Below are 13,390 nucleotides of genomic sequence, written 5' to 3'. Positions count from 1 at the left end.
CGGGATTAATTATCGGGCCAATCGAGGCGCGAAAAGGACGAGAAGAGCAAAAAGCTGACGTTGGTCGGCGACGACGCGAAATAAAGAGAAATAATCTCACGTGAAACGAGATTTGTCGCCGGTTCAACGTCCCGGTGAGAAATAAACTTATCGCTCTAAATATACCGCGCAGATAGAGAGAGAGAGAGAGAGAGAGAGAGAGAGAGAGAGAGAGAGAGAGAGAGATTTATTCGACGCTATTATCCCGACGGACGAGATAACGGGGGAAAAAAGATCGAATCGCGGGGAATTTATGTCCCGCCGAAAAGTATTGTGCGTGAAAAATACGCGATGGCCAACAGGACTTTTATCGTCGGAGTCGGACGACGAGGTGTAATTGCCGTTTTTCGCATTTACCCAATTTGAATCCGTCTCACTTGAACGTTGGTATCGATAGCAACGGGACGCGAATCTCTTAATTACAAGACGAAAAGCAAAGCGAAAAGGAGAAGGTATAGTTGCTCTCCTACGAATTTACCTAATTTGAATTTATCTCGTTTGAACTTGAGCATCGACTCCCACCCCCGGAACGCGCGTCCCTTAATTACAGGAGAAAGAGCAGATTAACGTGGAAAATAACCTTGTTGCCAAATTGTAACTAGCGATATATCGATTACCGTTAATCTCGTGAAGCCCGACATCACGGTTACACGAGGTCGCTCCTACGCGCGTCCGCGCGCAAAAATTATCAAAAGCGCCCATTAATTCCAGCTATTCCGGCCTCGGCCGTTAATATGACTCATATTCCTGCTATGCGGCGAATTGTAATTTTCCAGGAGGAATAATGTACTGGAAATTCGATAAGGAATTCGAGCTGCTTCCCAGTTTGGCGACTTACGGAGCAACCCTCTCCCCCCCCTGCTCCTTGACTCCGTAACGCTCCGCACGAATGCACGGTGTAATTCCGCGCGCGAGGCCGTTCTACTCGTACTTTGTGCGCGGGGAAGGGGAGAGGAGAGGCGGGCGCTATCTTTCACTCCGGCGGAATTAAATTATCGCTATCCACCGCTGGAAATTATGACGCCGTGGTTCGTTTAACGCGCACCGGCGCGTCGGCCGCTTTTTTCCACGTTCGTTCGTTCGTTCGTTTCTCAACATCGTCCCCGTCCTCCACGTTTCGTCTCGGGCTCGTCTACGCACCGCTCTGCTACTTCAATCGCAGCGCCGGGATCGCTTTGTGCGAAAACTTCTTTGGAATTTCCCCGCCCGTGCGAAAATGATCGTTTCCCAGCGGCAAGTTGAGTCCGAATCTAAAATCCGAATCTAAATTCGAAGAGTCTCGACTGGAATTTACGTTGTGCGTCCCGCCGCGATAAAGTATCCGCAAATGCGAACGCGCCGAGAGTTGCCGAGAGAAAAACAAACAAATAAACGAATGATACAGCTGGGAGCGCCACTTGCTTCACGGATCAGGCAGAATATCAAATTAAAAAAAAGAAAGGAAACGTACACATTTCTCTCATGGTTGAATATGACAGCAACGCTGAGCCCGTCGAGCTCAGCATACAATTCCGCCAAATTAGATTATTTTACACACGGCTTTTTACTTCTGAAGCATTGTATTTTCCGCGCCCGAGCCCGCCTCCTCTCGCGATTTATTTCAATCCGGCGCTTTTTCGCGCTGAGCCTTGTAAAAACGCGCGCGGGCAACATTTTATCGTTCAGTGAAAAGAGTGGTCGCGCGTTGCCGTCACTCTCGCGGGGGAAAACTGGCCCCAAAAAACGTCGCTTTTATCGCCGACGCAGACGCGTGTTTGTCTGCGGCGGGATTCGCCGCTATTATAACGACCTAAAGAGAGCTAAAAGGGGAAGAGAAAGAAAACACACGACGGTCGGCAATGCCCGCTTGACAAAATCGCCGAGCGGACTCTCTCGCCGAGACGTCATTCACGAAATCAAACGATCCGTCAAGAGACGAAATCAAAGCCGTTTTAGCGTACTCCCGCGCGCCGTTGAAAGCAATTTCCGTCGTAAAGCGCGTGCACACCCTTCCGCTCGTGACGCACATCGTTATCTAATTAGACGGCGGAGGGGGGCAGGAGAAGGGAATCGATGGCCGCGGTATCATCGGGCAGCTCTCGGCAGCTGCGCGCAATGCGAGATAAATATGACGACGGAAATCGCCGGCTCGCTTTCAACGCCAAAGAGAGAGAGAGAGAGAGAGAAAGAGGGAGGAGAGAGAGGGGGGGAGCTGGATTAACCCCAAGGGAAAATTCGTGCTCACGCACACATACACGCACACATGGACGCACACCGCCGCTATCGCATCGATTTACGTATTTATTAACGGCCGACGAGAGAGACTTTCCTTCGAGGATTTTCCAATGTTCACAAAGCGGGCATGCGGCCGCGAGGAGCTCTCACGGAGAGTCACCGGCGCGCGGCTTCTCGACGTACTTCCGCGGCATTTCTAAAATTTCCCGCGAATCTCCGCGAGTCTCTCGGCATCGACGCTCTCCCCCCGGTCGACATTCCACACCGCACACACGCCGCTGCATCCGGCGCATCCAGGCCGTCGGTGCGGCATGCACCTGCCTCTCGCGCAGATTCGCCGGATTGAATCGAGAAAGGAGGCTATACGGAGGGGAGGGGGGAGGGGAGATGCGAGTGTAACTGTCGCCGTGGCCGCGTCGCTTTATGTCGGGTAATATGTCGTTTATCTCACAGTCTATATCTGTCGCGAGCATTCGCGCGGCGTGTAAACTCCTCCTTCCTTCCTTCCTTCGTCGTCATCCTCTGTGTGTGTGTGTGTGTGTGTGTGTGTGTGTGTGTGTTCGATACCTGGTGTATTCCTCCGAAGGCACGAGAAAGAAAATACGCTCGGAAGAGACGAAGTCTTTCTGCTCGCATCGGCCGCGCGCGATCCGCCTCGTTTTCACAACTCTCCGAGCGAGACGCGGGAGCGCCGCGAGAGCGAATATCGTACGTCACGTCCAAGTTTTCTATCTAGTCCCTTCACGCGTCATTTACCGCGCAATCTCCCCGTTGGCTCCCAAATTAATGTAAATCCCGACTACTTCTTCCCGCCCGCGGGCGGAAGAAATCTCGGCCGTGTCGAGATAGCCTTGTCGAATTCGTGAGAAATTGGAAGCGCAACCGTACGAAGAAAAGTACTCGAGATCGCGTCGTTAATATCAAATAAATTAGTTCGGACTGTCGGCGACGAATTGACTGAGTCGCGCTAGAAACGAGACTCTATGTCTACCACCGAAGTTTACGTAAACGCAGGCGCGGCCGTCCTGCTGCTGTTTGCTGTTTTAGTCCTGTTTTTGATCCGAGCACGTCTGGCAACCATAGAACCTGAGTGACCGGAGTGAATCTCCAACGGAGATTTCATTTCACACAGAAACTGATATCTTACTCGACGCACGTTGAATAAAATCCAAACGGATCGATGTAGACCTCGGGACTATTAAATTGGCGTTGAATGGAATCTTGAAGAGTCGCGAGGGCAGACTGAACACTTCGACTCGGATCAACTCGAGATGTGAGTGAACGTCATTGCGTAATTATCGCACGAATAACTTTCCTTTCATCGATTATATATTTACCTCGGGCACACGTCACATCCGCGTGGATGTCCCTCGCATGAAACGTCGCTGAGAAATTGGCACTTGAAAATGATAAGAAAATCTCAGCTGAGCACGCGAACAAACGTAACTCCCCGCGGCGTTCTACGCGTCATCGCAATTTATTAGCGCACCGTGAATGCCGCGAGTCCAACGGACTGACATCTTAATGCGAATTGCTGCGGTAATAAATCACACGCAATAAAATTCAGGTCACGATAAATCATTCGTGCATCCCCCTTATATGTGCATATAACGAGATATAAAAGTCGATGCATATGCGGCTTTCGGCGCGATTCTATCGAAAGATGTTCGCTCTCATTAGAAATATTAATTACACCGCAGTCGATCTTGAAGAAGAAAATGATGGATGAACTTTCGAAAACCACCGCTGTCGCTACGAATTTTGGTGAAAGCGCTTTGAATAATCTCAAATGGATACCCTTCGGTGGATTTTCACCGACAAAGGAAGTTTAATGTCAAAATAACTTAAATAACGTTTAACATATCGCTGATAATATTACACTTTTTTCAGACAAACCCATGTGCTGTGATTAAATATTTGTTTATCAACATCCAACGCTGTTTTTCCTGGGTTTGAGATCAGAAATCGAAACAAATATCATTTATCATGTAAACATACAATCACAACGCAGAAATAAATCTCGAAACGCAATGTGATACTAATAACGATAAATAATATAATAATATTATTATTATTATAATACTATTTGAATACTTTTATCATTAAATTTATAGCAATTAAGTATGGCTTTCGAAAGTTTATTCAGCATAATATAAGAGCGTAAGCCTCTTTCTTCAGAGAGGGAAAAAAGAGAGCGAGAGCTCTCTCTCTCTCTCTCTCTCTCTCTCTCTTTCTCTTTCCGAAGTCCGCGACGTGACTCCTAGTCGGACATATCCCCGCGATTAAATGCGCCGCGACGTCACCTCCTCCCCGTGTAAGCCGGGCGGGCGAACGAGGAGAGTCATCTCCTAATATCATGATGTAATCCATTCCGTCGCGTAACAGCGGCCAATTTATCGAGGCGCTATTGCAGCGCAGCTGCGTATGCCGCGCGGCGCCGTTGTCGCATAAAACGCGCGCGTCACGCTGCCGAGCTCGAAAACACGCAACAGCTGGCGGACGCATATGACGTTTCCCGTCTTCGTTTCTTGCTCGTGTTGCGAAGAGATGCGGCGCCGCCGGGGTCTCGCGGAAGGATCTACGCGGGAAGGATCGTCTCGGAACTGCTCGCGCGACCGGCGGCAGGAAAGACGCTGGCCGCTTCGCCGGGAAATTAAGGACCCTGGCCGTCCGATGCGCGCGGATTTAGCGTCGGAGGGAAGTGAAATTCACTGATGGAATAATTGTATTATCTCCCTTCTATTTTCTCACCGGGGTCACGCCGGATCGGGACGCGCAGGGAGATTTATTTTCCAGCCGTGATGCCTCCGAGCCGCGCGCTCTCTCTCTCTCTCTCTCTCTCTCTCTCTCTCTCTCTCTCTCTCTCTCTCTCTCCTGCGATGTGCGCATTATTATCGACGGTTATATCGCACTAAAGGAGCAATAAAGGACACGCGAAACGCGCGATTAGGATCGATTCGGTGCTAACAAAGGCGGATTAAAAACTGACAATCTCCGTAAATCCCATTTTTGCAGAATTTCTCCGGCGGAAGCGCGTGCGATTCCATTTCGCGAACATTTGCGATTGAATCCGCGGCGGCCGGTGGTAAAACCGAGGTGGCGAAAATTCCAGACGAGCAATTTGAGTGGAGATGATTGAACCATGTTGGCCGTGATAATAGAGTACCGGAGACAAATGCACACGCTCCGCGTGCGCACCGCTCTCTTCTTCTGCTTCAAATATCCGGAACCGGCAGCGAAAGGACGTTGCAGCGAGTGGCCGATCGAAAGTGGCGATCTGAAGCGTCGATCGCGGGCTTCCGCGATCGACGATTCACGAATTTTCGCGGCCACTCGCTGCGAAACGGCGGAGGACGAGGCTTGGCTTTTGGCCGCGCGGAAATTATGTCATCCCGTAAATTTCCGCCGGTAGTCGGCGAGAGATCCATTCAACAGGCCGCTGGATACTGGAAAATGCGCGTAACTGGAAAATCACTCGGTCACGTGGCGAGAGAGGAGGAAAGAGACGCTCCCCGTTGTCCGTGACCGGCCGCGCCCGTCGCCCGATGAATTCCGGCAATTCGGCCAAACTGTCATTCGGCAAAATTGCACGGCGTATTCTCGCGGAACCCCGACCGGCCGCGGAGAAATGAAGATTTCCGCTTTATGGATTTTACATCGGCCCCGACTCTCCTCCGCACGGATCGCTCAACGTCGCCGCTTCGCTTCCGCGGCTGTGCACTCTCTGCGAAATCCTCGTTACGTATAATTGATCTCTCCGAGGATAATCGATCATTTTCAAACAGGAGGATCCTCGCCGCTCCTCGAGCGCTCCTGAGCGCGTCCTAAGCCTCACAGATGTAACTAATCGTCGACCGGCCGGCCCGCCGGTAGCCGCCGTCTGCGCTTCAAGTGCTCCTCTTGCTGTCGTTGAAGACAGCGGCGCGATCAATGGCTCGCAGTGGTTATCGCGTCGCGGCGAGATCGGGCCGCCGATTCTTCCGCTGCGGCTTTGTGTCGGCCTCGAGCGCTGCTTTGGCTTGTCGTATTTCTCGAGGAGCCGCAATTACTTCGAGACAGAGAGCCTGTGTGTTGTTGTCGCGCGCACGGAACAGCGCCGCGTTTCGATCGATGAGAGGAGCGGCGAGAGAGCGAGAGAGAGAGAGAGAGAGAGAGAGAGAGAGAGATACTGTCAAAAACACGCTCGTCGAATCGTTGATCCACGTCCGGCGAAATCGGCAGCAATCGGAATCAGTCATGTGGCGATAAATCTTGCCGCGGAAAAACGGCCTCGCGTTCGCGCGGACGCCGCTGTGAAATATGTGATATCCTGGCTGATCGATCCCGCGCGAAGGGAACCTCGCGCGCGTTTTGTCCCCGTACGCCGAAGCGGCCTATTACAGATTCGGCGAATTTCGCAGCTGCCGGCGCCTCCGTTATCACGCGGAATTGTCAGCGCGAATGCTCGAGAGGTGCCGCGCGCCGAATAAAGCCGATCGCACGCGGAATCGGAGGAATCAATGATAATATCCGTCGGTTGGGACGACGCGCGCTCGCCGCCGTTCGAACGTCGAAATACGCGTGGATAAATGGAATCGATAATGAGGCTAATTATTCCGCGCTCATTTCGGCGCAAGAGCACTATCCATAATCGTGCATTCGATATCGGGACATTCCTGCCGGAGTAATACGCGCCCCGCCCGCCGTTTCCAGCCCCGGCCGGCCTCGATAACTTTCGCTAATAATTCGTGGGAGATCCAATTACTTCGGCCGTCGCGACACTTTTGCCGTCGACGGTACTCACTCGCGCGAAACGACCGCGAATTTCGGCGGAAATTCCAGTTTTATTCTCGTCCCACGAAAAAAAGCAAACGGCGGAGGGAGGGACAGCGTTTCTCTTAATCCCGCGCGCTTTGTCTCCATCGCTCCAACGGACTTTCAATTATCTGCTGATTGTGTCGCTCGTATTAAAAACGCCATTGCGCGAGAGCGCCGTTGTTGCGTCGAACGCGCTGCAGCGCCGGCACTCGTGCCGGCGCACGACGCTCGATCGCACAACACACACGACGGTGCCTCATTCACATGAGCGCTCTGCAAAAATCCTGATCGCGCAAGTTGGCCGCGTAATCGATGCCGATTGTGCGCGCCTATGTAACGCGCGCGTGCGCCCATTTTAATTCCGCGAGTGCCGGCGATGACGCTGAATACGGAACGTTCGCGTTCCCCCGGCAGTAACGCGTCGCTAAACTCGCCCAGCGATCGCTGCGTTCGCACCGCCTCAAGTCGCTTCTGTTCTCAAGTTTCACAACGTCGGAGTTCGTGAAAAGTCGCGCCAGGCTGAACGAGAAGACGTCGAGCATCCAGGCGTAATGGTATTAGGCGAGAAAGACAGAGCCGCGTAGACAGTTGGGGAGAGAGTGAGAGAGAGAGAGAGAGAGAGAGAGAGAGAGAGAGAGAGAGGGAGAGGGGCAGAGAGGAGAAGGGAAAAGAGGCGGTAGACGGGTCGGCCGGTGCGTGGGTGCACGCGTGTAATGGTGAAGCGAGTCGCACGCGCACGATGCAGCTGATGACCTTGAACTCCCTGCTGATGTTCGACCTCGTGTTCCTGTTTTTCTTGTTCCTCGTCGGGGTCTCCTGCCTCGTGTACTACCTGCCGGGTACTCGGGCGCATGCCTTCGCACCGCACGAGATCATCACGGCGCGAACGCCGCCGCGCTATGACGCGCCGATCGACAATGTGTAAGGTGGGTATAAAGCGCGCGAGCACGGAGCGAGCTGATTATGCGTCGAGGTGTGTGGCGCGAGCGCGCGCGCTGTTGGATACGCGATATCGCGAGCCGAGCGGGCTGGCGCTCTTTGATTCATGAATAGTCGATAAACCGAGCGCGCGCCCCGCGAAAATAGCTTCCGCAGCCGGCATTATTCAACGACGAGGTGATTCTCACGCGCGCGCGGTTATCTCGATTAAATCGTCTCGGCGGATCGGCAACCGAAAAGGCGGCGGTAAAAATCGCGCGCGCGCGCAATGTTTGTGTATCTGATTGCGATTGCCGGGGAACTCGCCGCGCATTTCTGAGCGCGCGCGCGCGCGCGCGCGGTGCAATTTGAATTCGCGTCTCCCCTCCCCGATTAAATCGCGCGGAATCGCGGCACGGCTTCCTCTCTTCCGTCGCGTCAACTGGTCGTCCTCCAATTAACCGACCTATCCTCTGCTCGTGATACGGGAGGGGGCGGGAGGGGTGTTAACCGTCATCATATATGCATTTCTGCCTGTTTCCGCACGCAGCGTTCCGGCGCGCCGAAAAAGTAGACTCAGCGACTCGGCGGGAACGGCGATAATGAATATCGATAACGCCGCCGGACGGGGGTGTTAAACGTTACGACAAATGCAGCGCGTCCGATTCGCACGTCTGATTAGCCTGAAAATGGGCATTGGACGATCGGCGCGAAGTATCGGTGGGCTTGTCAAAAGCACTCGCAGACCTCCACCGTGCGCGAATTCGGATATCGCGTAATTCAAACCGAACGCTGTTCTGCTCTGGGCATCGCATAAAAGGTGACCGGGTCGCGGCATGAATGCCTGCACGTTTGTCCATTGTGTCCCGAGAACGACCTAATAGGTGGAACGACCACGAGCGGCTGTACAAAATAAGTCGCGAGCCCGCTTGGAGCAGCGCGCGGACGACGTTACAATTTCTCGCAGCAATTCGCGTTGCTTCAACGATTGCACGCAGACGGATCGAGCACCACGAGCGAGGTAATCGCGCGGAGATGTATCGGACATTTCACCCAAAACAAAGTATTCTATTTGTAAAGTGATTTTTTCTCATAGTCTCATAGTCTCATATTCGAAGCGAAGCCTTTTACAGAAAAAGGATTTCTCTTTCGATAAAGCGATTAAAGTGAAGCATTCATCAAAAATTTGTTAGATATTATTGCAACTGTTTTCCTCTTATTTCAAAAGGATTTCCTCTTATATCAATTAATTTTCCTTTTATACGAAGAGGAATATGTTGAGTTGAATATTTGAAACGCTTTTTAAAAAAGGTATGTTGCTGTAACATATAACGAACGATAATTTACCCATATTTGGACAAATACAGTTTACATTGTCTATTGCAAGAAGTTGAACGATATATTCTTTCTTTTAATTATGTTTCATACACTTGGTTATGATGAACATCTTTGTAGCTATCAAGTTCATAACAAAACTGAATTGGAAATTTATTTGTTATGATGATCTTATTCGTGCCTACTTGTTGTAGAACTTATTGTAGGAGCCAGAAGTACATCTATATATATATATATATATATATATTATTTTTCGCTATACATTATAATTTTTTCAAATTAATTAATACAACCAGTAAGAATAAAGTACAGTAAGAATAAATAATAATCCTCTTGAGGCCATATATAAGAATAAAATTCTCTAAAATTTAGATGATTTCGCTTGTTCTGAAATTACTTTCTTTGAGTGTTCAGTTTGCAAATGGATACACCGCCGAAGCGCGCAGGCATCCAAGTATATTCAGCAGACAAAAGGCCGGAAACATCGACCGCGTTCTGCGACAAAATTGACAGATACAAATCCGCGTCAGCTAATCAGAATGTTACGCGCGTGGGGGTGCGTCTTGCGTAAAGTATCGGCCGCTTTAAAATTCACGTCGACTTTTCATCACGACCGACTGTGCGCGCTCGTCGAGCAACGAACGAAGACTTCGGCGCGCTATCGTCCGAATTGGCTCTTTAATCACTGTCGGTGTTCTCCTTTTATCCTTACCGTCTCCGCGGAGAAGCGTCGCCCGGACGACGGGATATTTGTCGCGGAGAATTAATATCTCCGCGAAGTTCCGGCGCGCTCGTCCCCGGGAAAAATCGAGCTTGATACACGCCGCGGCGGAGCAAACAGTCATATTAATGAGGTCGGGAAGTCTGCTAATTGGATGACGCCGTAACTCTTCGTAACGGCGCGGCCGAGAACACGAGATAAGAGAGCGAGCGACGGAGGGAGACGGAGCGCGCCTGGGGCGAGAGCAAATTAAAAAATCACGCGGGTGTAAATGCGCGGGAGCGGCGTCGTTATCGGCGGCACGATGCAGCGCGGATAAGCAGTCAACAACCGAGACGTAATTTGCCAGGGCAAAAGTGTCGCTAATGTCGCAAAGAGAAGGACGCGAGACAAACGGCGAGGTCCGCGATAAATCTCGCCCTGTCACAGCGCGGACTCCCTTTGAACTCCGCACTTTGAAGGGCGCACGACGAGCGCGCCGTGTATATCCATCATCGCGCGAGTCGATGTATCGCGCGACGACGGTTCATTGACTGGAAACAATCGAGCGACGATACACGCGATAGATGCGTCATAAGCGGCAGCTGTCAAACCGGTAGGATTACGAACGACGCGAGATGAATCGTGCCGGGCGGGAGCGCGCGCGCGCGCGCGCCAGACTAATCGCAATGTTTATCACTTGGTACATCGCGACGTTGCGTCGCGCGCGCGCGCGCGATGCACCGCGGTGGTCACGGAGAACTGCGTCCGAGGAAATTAATTTAATTACTTGAGAGTTACGGTCGAGGTTGCAAGCTCGATCTGCAAGTTCGTTGATGGAGTCGCTGCTCAATAACGCGCGCGCACGCGCGCGGGCGTATGACGAACGGGGAACGTGCGGTCGAAATCTCCGCTGGCGATAACCTCGTCCGTACGTGTCAGCGGGACGAACGATCGATCACGTCTGATCGAATAAAGTCAAGCATGCCATAAACTGACAGCGCGCGTGCCACGGACTTGATTACGCAATTAAAGTCGCGCGAAACGAGCCGCGGCTGGTCGAGAGAAATTTCACGCAGTCCCGCGCTCGTTCAAAGGACGCGCCATCGAAAAGCGGAGTGAGAAAGAAATGGTTCTTTTTCTGTTTCTTTTTCTCTTATATCGACGGATAATCTGTCGGCGCTTCCGAAATCACGTTGCCTTTCTCTCGTGTGCGGATTTTCATGTGTTATGGGATTTCTGTCTGTTTCGCGACCGTCTCGCGGAATAATCCGGCTCTCACTGACCGCTGACGACACGCGCGCGGCCGACAGTTTGCAGCTTCGGTTGTTAACCTCGATTATTAACCTTTAACGGTTCAGCCTTTGCTCGTGAAGTTCGACGTCGAGATCTCGCGCTAAGCGATGGCCAAGTTGCGGCAGCTGCGCGGCCGGAAAACGAAGAAAAGCGCTCTCGTTCGGCTGTAAATCCCGCGGCCGTGATCGCCGCATAATAGAGAGGACGACAATCGCAGCTGACTAAGTTGGAAGACCGCGATCGCGAGGAGCGAGAGAAAGTGCAAAGGAGCGAAACGCGCTCAGAGGAATATATCGACTCTAGGCTATCTAGGAATTTAGTTTCGCGGGAAATTCGATAATCTGAGACTTGCATGCGCGTGTTCGCGCCGTTTATCGGACTTCTCGACGTAATACGCAAACGTTCGTTAGAAGGGAAGATGTATGACGCTCCGAACAAAAGACGCAAGTCCTGTATTTCCTCGAGAAACGAATTAGAAATCGATTAGAGAGACTCATCGCTCAACACATTCGTTGATCTGACAATGATAAATGTACACAGGTGAAAATTCAGATTCTCGTTTTCGCGCACGCGCGAAACGCGCGTGACGACAGCGGAAAGCACAGAGCAATTAATCCGACGAATTAATCTCAACATCGACCATTTCAATTGTGTGTCCTCGATTAATTTTAATTTAATTATTCGAACGCGGGCGCACGCGGGCGCCCGTGACACACGGCCGTCGGTCGGGGAAATCAGCGAGAACAACGAAGGGCAGATGGCGATAGCCCGCCCGCGTTACTTTGCTTGAAAGAGCAATCGCAGAGGAGAACGCTGCTGAAAACGGGGCTGACATCTATTGTTTTGCCTGACGACAGTATATCTGTTGAATATTCCTCGGAATGTGCATATGACGACTTTGCGATTTGCGAATGCCGGATTTACATACGAACATGGGCGAACGAGAGCCGTGTTGTCGCGCCTGTGTTTGATTAATAAAATGGCTCCGCCGCAGCTTTGGGATTTTCGGTCCAAGTTATATAAATCCACGCGCGTCTCGATCCTGTTTGTTTATTCTCCGCCACCGCGCGCGCGCGCGAGAAAAATCATTCCAGACAAAATAAAGTAAAAAACAACGAAAGTGGAGCGCGTTGCTGCTTCACCGACCGGCAACGCGCGATAATAATTTTTCAAGGCAACACTCGAGGAGCTTGTAGGAAAATAATGAAACGTACGAGATGAAATCCGCACGGAAAAAAAGTCACGTACGAAATACACCCGGCATTTTCTGGAAATACGTAGGCCGAGCTGAGCAGAAATGTATTTGAGCCGGATTATAATGACGAGAGACGGAGAAACTTTGGCGCATTGCTGCGATGGAACTGACGGTACCACGCGTAATAAATGCGACATCAAGCACAAGAGAAGAAAAAAGGAGGTCGCGCGAGCGCAACATATGACGCCGCCGAGGAAATGAAGGAGCCGGAGTAACCTTCGCAAAGCAGTTCCTGGCTCGCCAGTATGTTACATCACGGCGACATGCCGAACACAGGGGCTAATATAAGCGGGACTGAGCAAGCAACAAGCCCGATACCCTCAATATGCACGCTCCGGGTTGTTTACATTTGTTTATTCGCGAGAGACTAACGGGGGAGACACATTGCTTCCATGTAGTTTCTCTGATCCTGCGCGTGTTCATCCTGTAAGACGAAGTACAACATCGTCGCCGCGGTCTTGAAATTCCTACCCGACAAATCCCACCACGATGCCTCTCTTCGTCTCATCGTGTTACAAGAATTTGCCGTCTCTCTCTCTCTCTCTCTCTCTCTCTCTCTCTCTCTCTCTCTCTCTCTCCCGTGCGTGTGAGACGGAATACGGGCGCGTAAAAAAAATTTCGGCAACTTGATCGTTAATTGGTGAATGATTAATGGAGAATTATGCGGGAATATTTCTCTTTTTGCAGAATGCCGACGGACGGGGGTCCAGGAGGACTCGCGGTAGTGGCAGGGGATGTCCTTGCTCTGCGAGGCACAGGACTCGCCGCTGCAGAAACCTGGGCTCTCCTCTGCCAGGCTGCCCAGGCCCTCCAGGACCTTTTCCTTTCAAGTAAGT

The 13,390-nt window shown here is 51.5% G+C and overlaps 1 protein-coding gene across 6 annotated transcripts in view; it reads left to right on the top strand.

Annotated features, from left to right (window-relative positions):
* The window catches only part of LOC105187971 (uncharacterized), a 91,477-nt gene that overhangs the window by 33,091 nt on the left and 44,996 nt on the right, over positions 1–13,390 (top strand). For 3 of the 6 annotated variants that reach the window (XM_025303172.1, XM_011149152.3, XM_025303176.1), the window contains exon 2: positions 13,242–13,384. In XM_025303172.1, the coding sequence (XP_025158957.1) occupies positions 13,242–13,384 (143 nt within the window). Of the gene's footprint in view, positions 1–5,132; positions 7,977–13,241; positions 13,385–13,390 lie in introns of those variants that run through there. The other 3 variants (XM_025303175.1, XM_025303173.1, XM_025303174.1) reach the window with 2 other exon arrangements.

The sequence above is a fragment of the Harpegnathos saltator genome, unplaced genomic scaffold (genome assembly GCF_003227715.2).
Source record: "Harpegnathos saltator strain DR-91 unplaced genomic scaffold, Hsal_v8.6 scaffold536, whole genome shotgun sequence".
NCBI classification, from domain to species: domain Eukaryota; kingdom Metazoa; phylum Arthropoda; class Insecta; order Hymenoptera; family Formicidae; genus Harpegnathos; species Harpegnathos saltator.
This window is presented reverse-complemented; position numbering and strand designations above follow the sequence as displayed.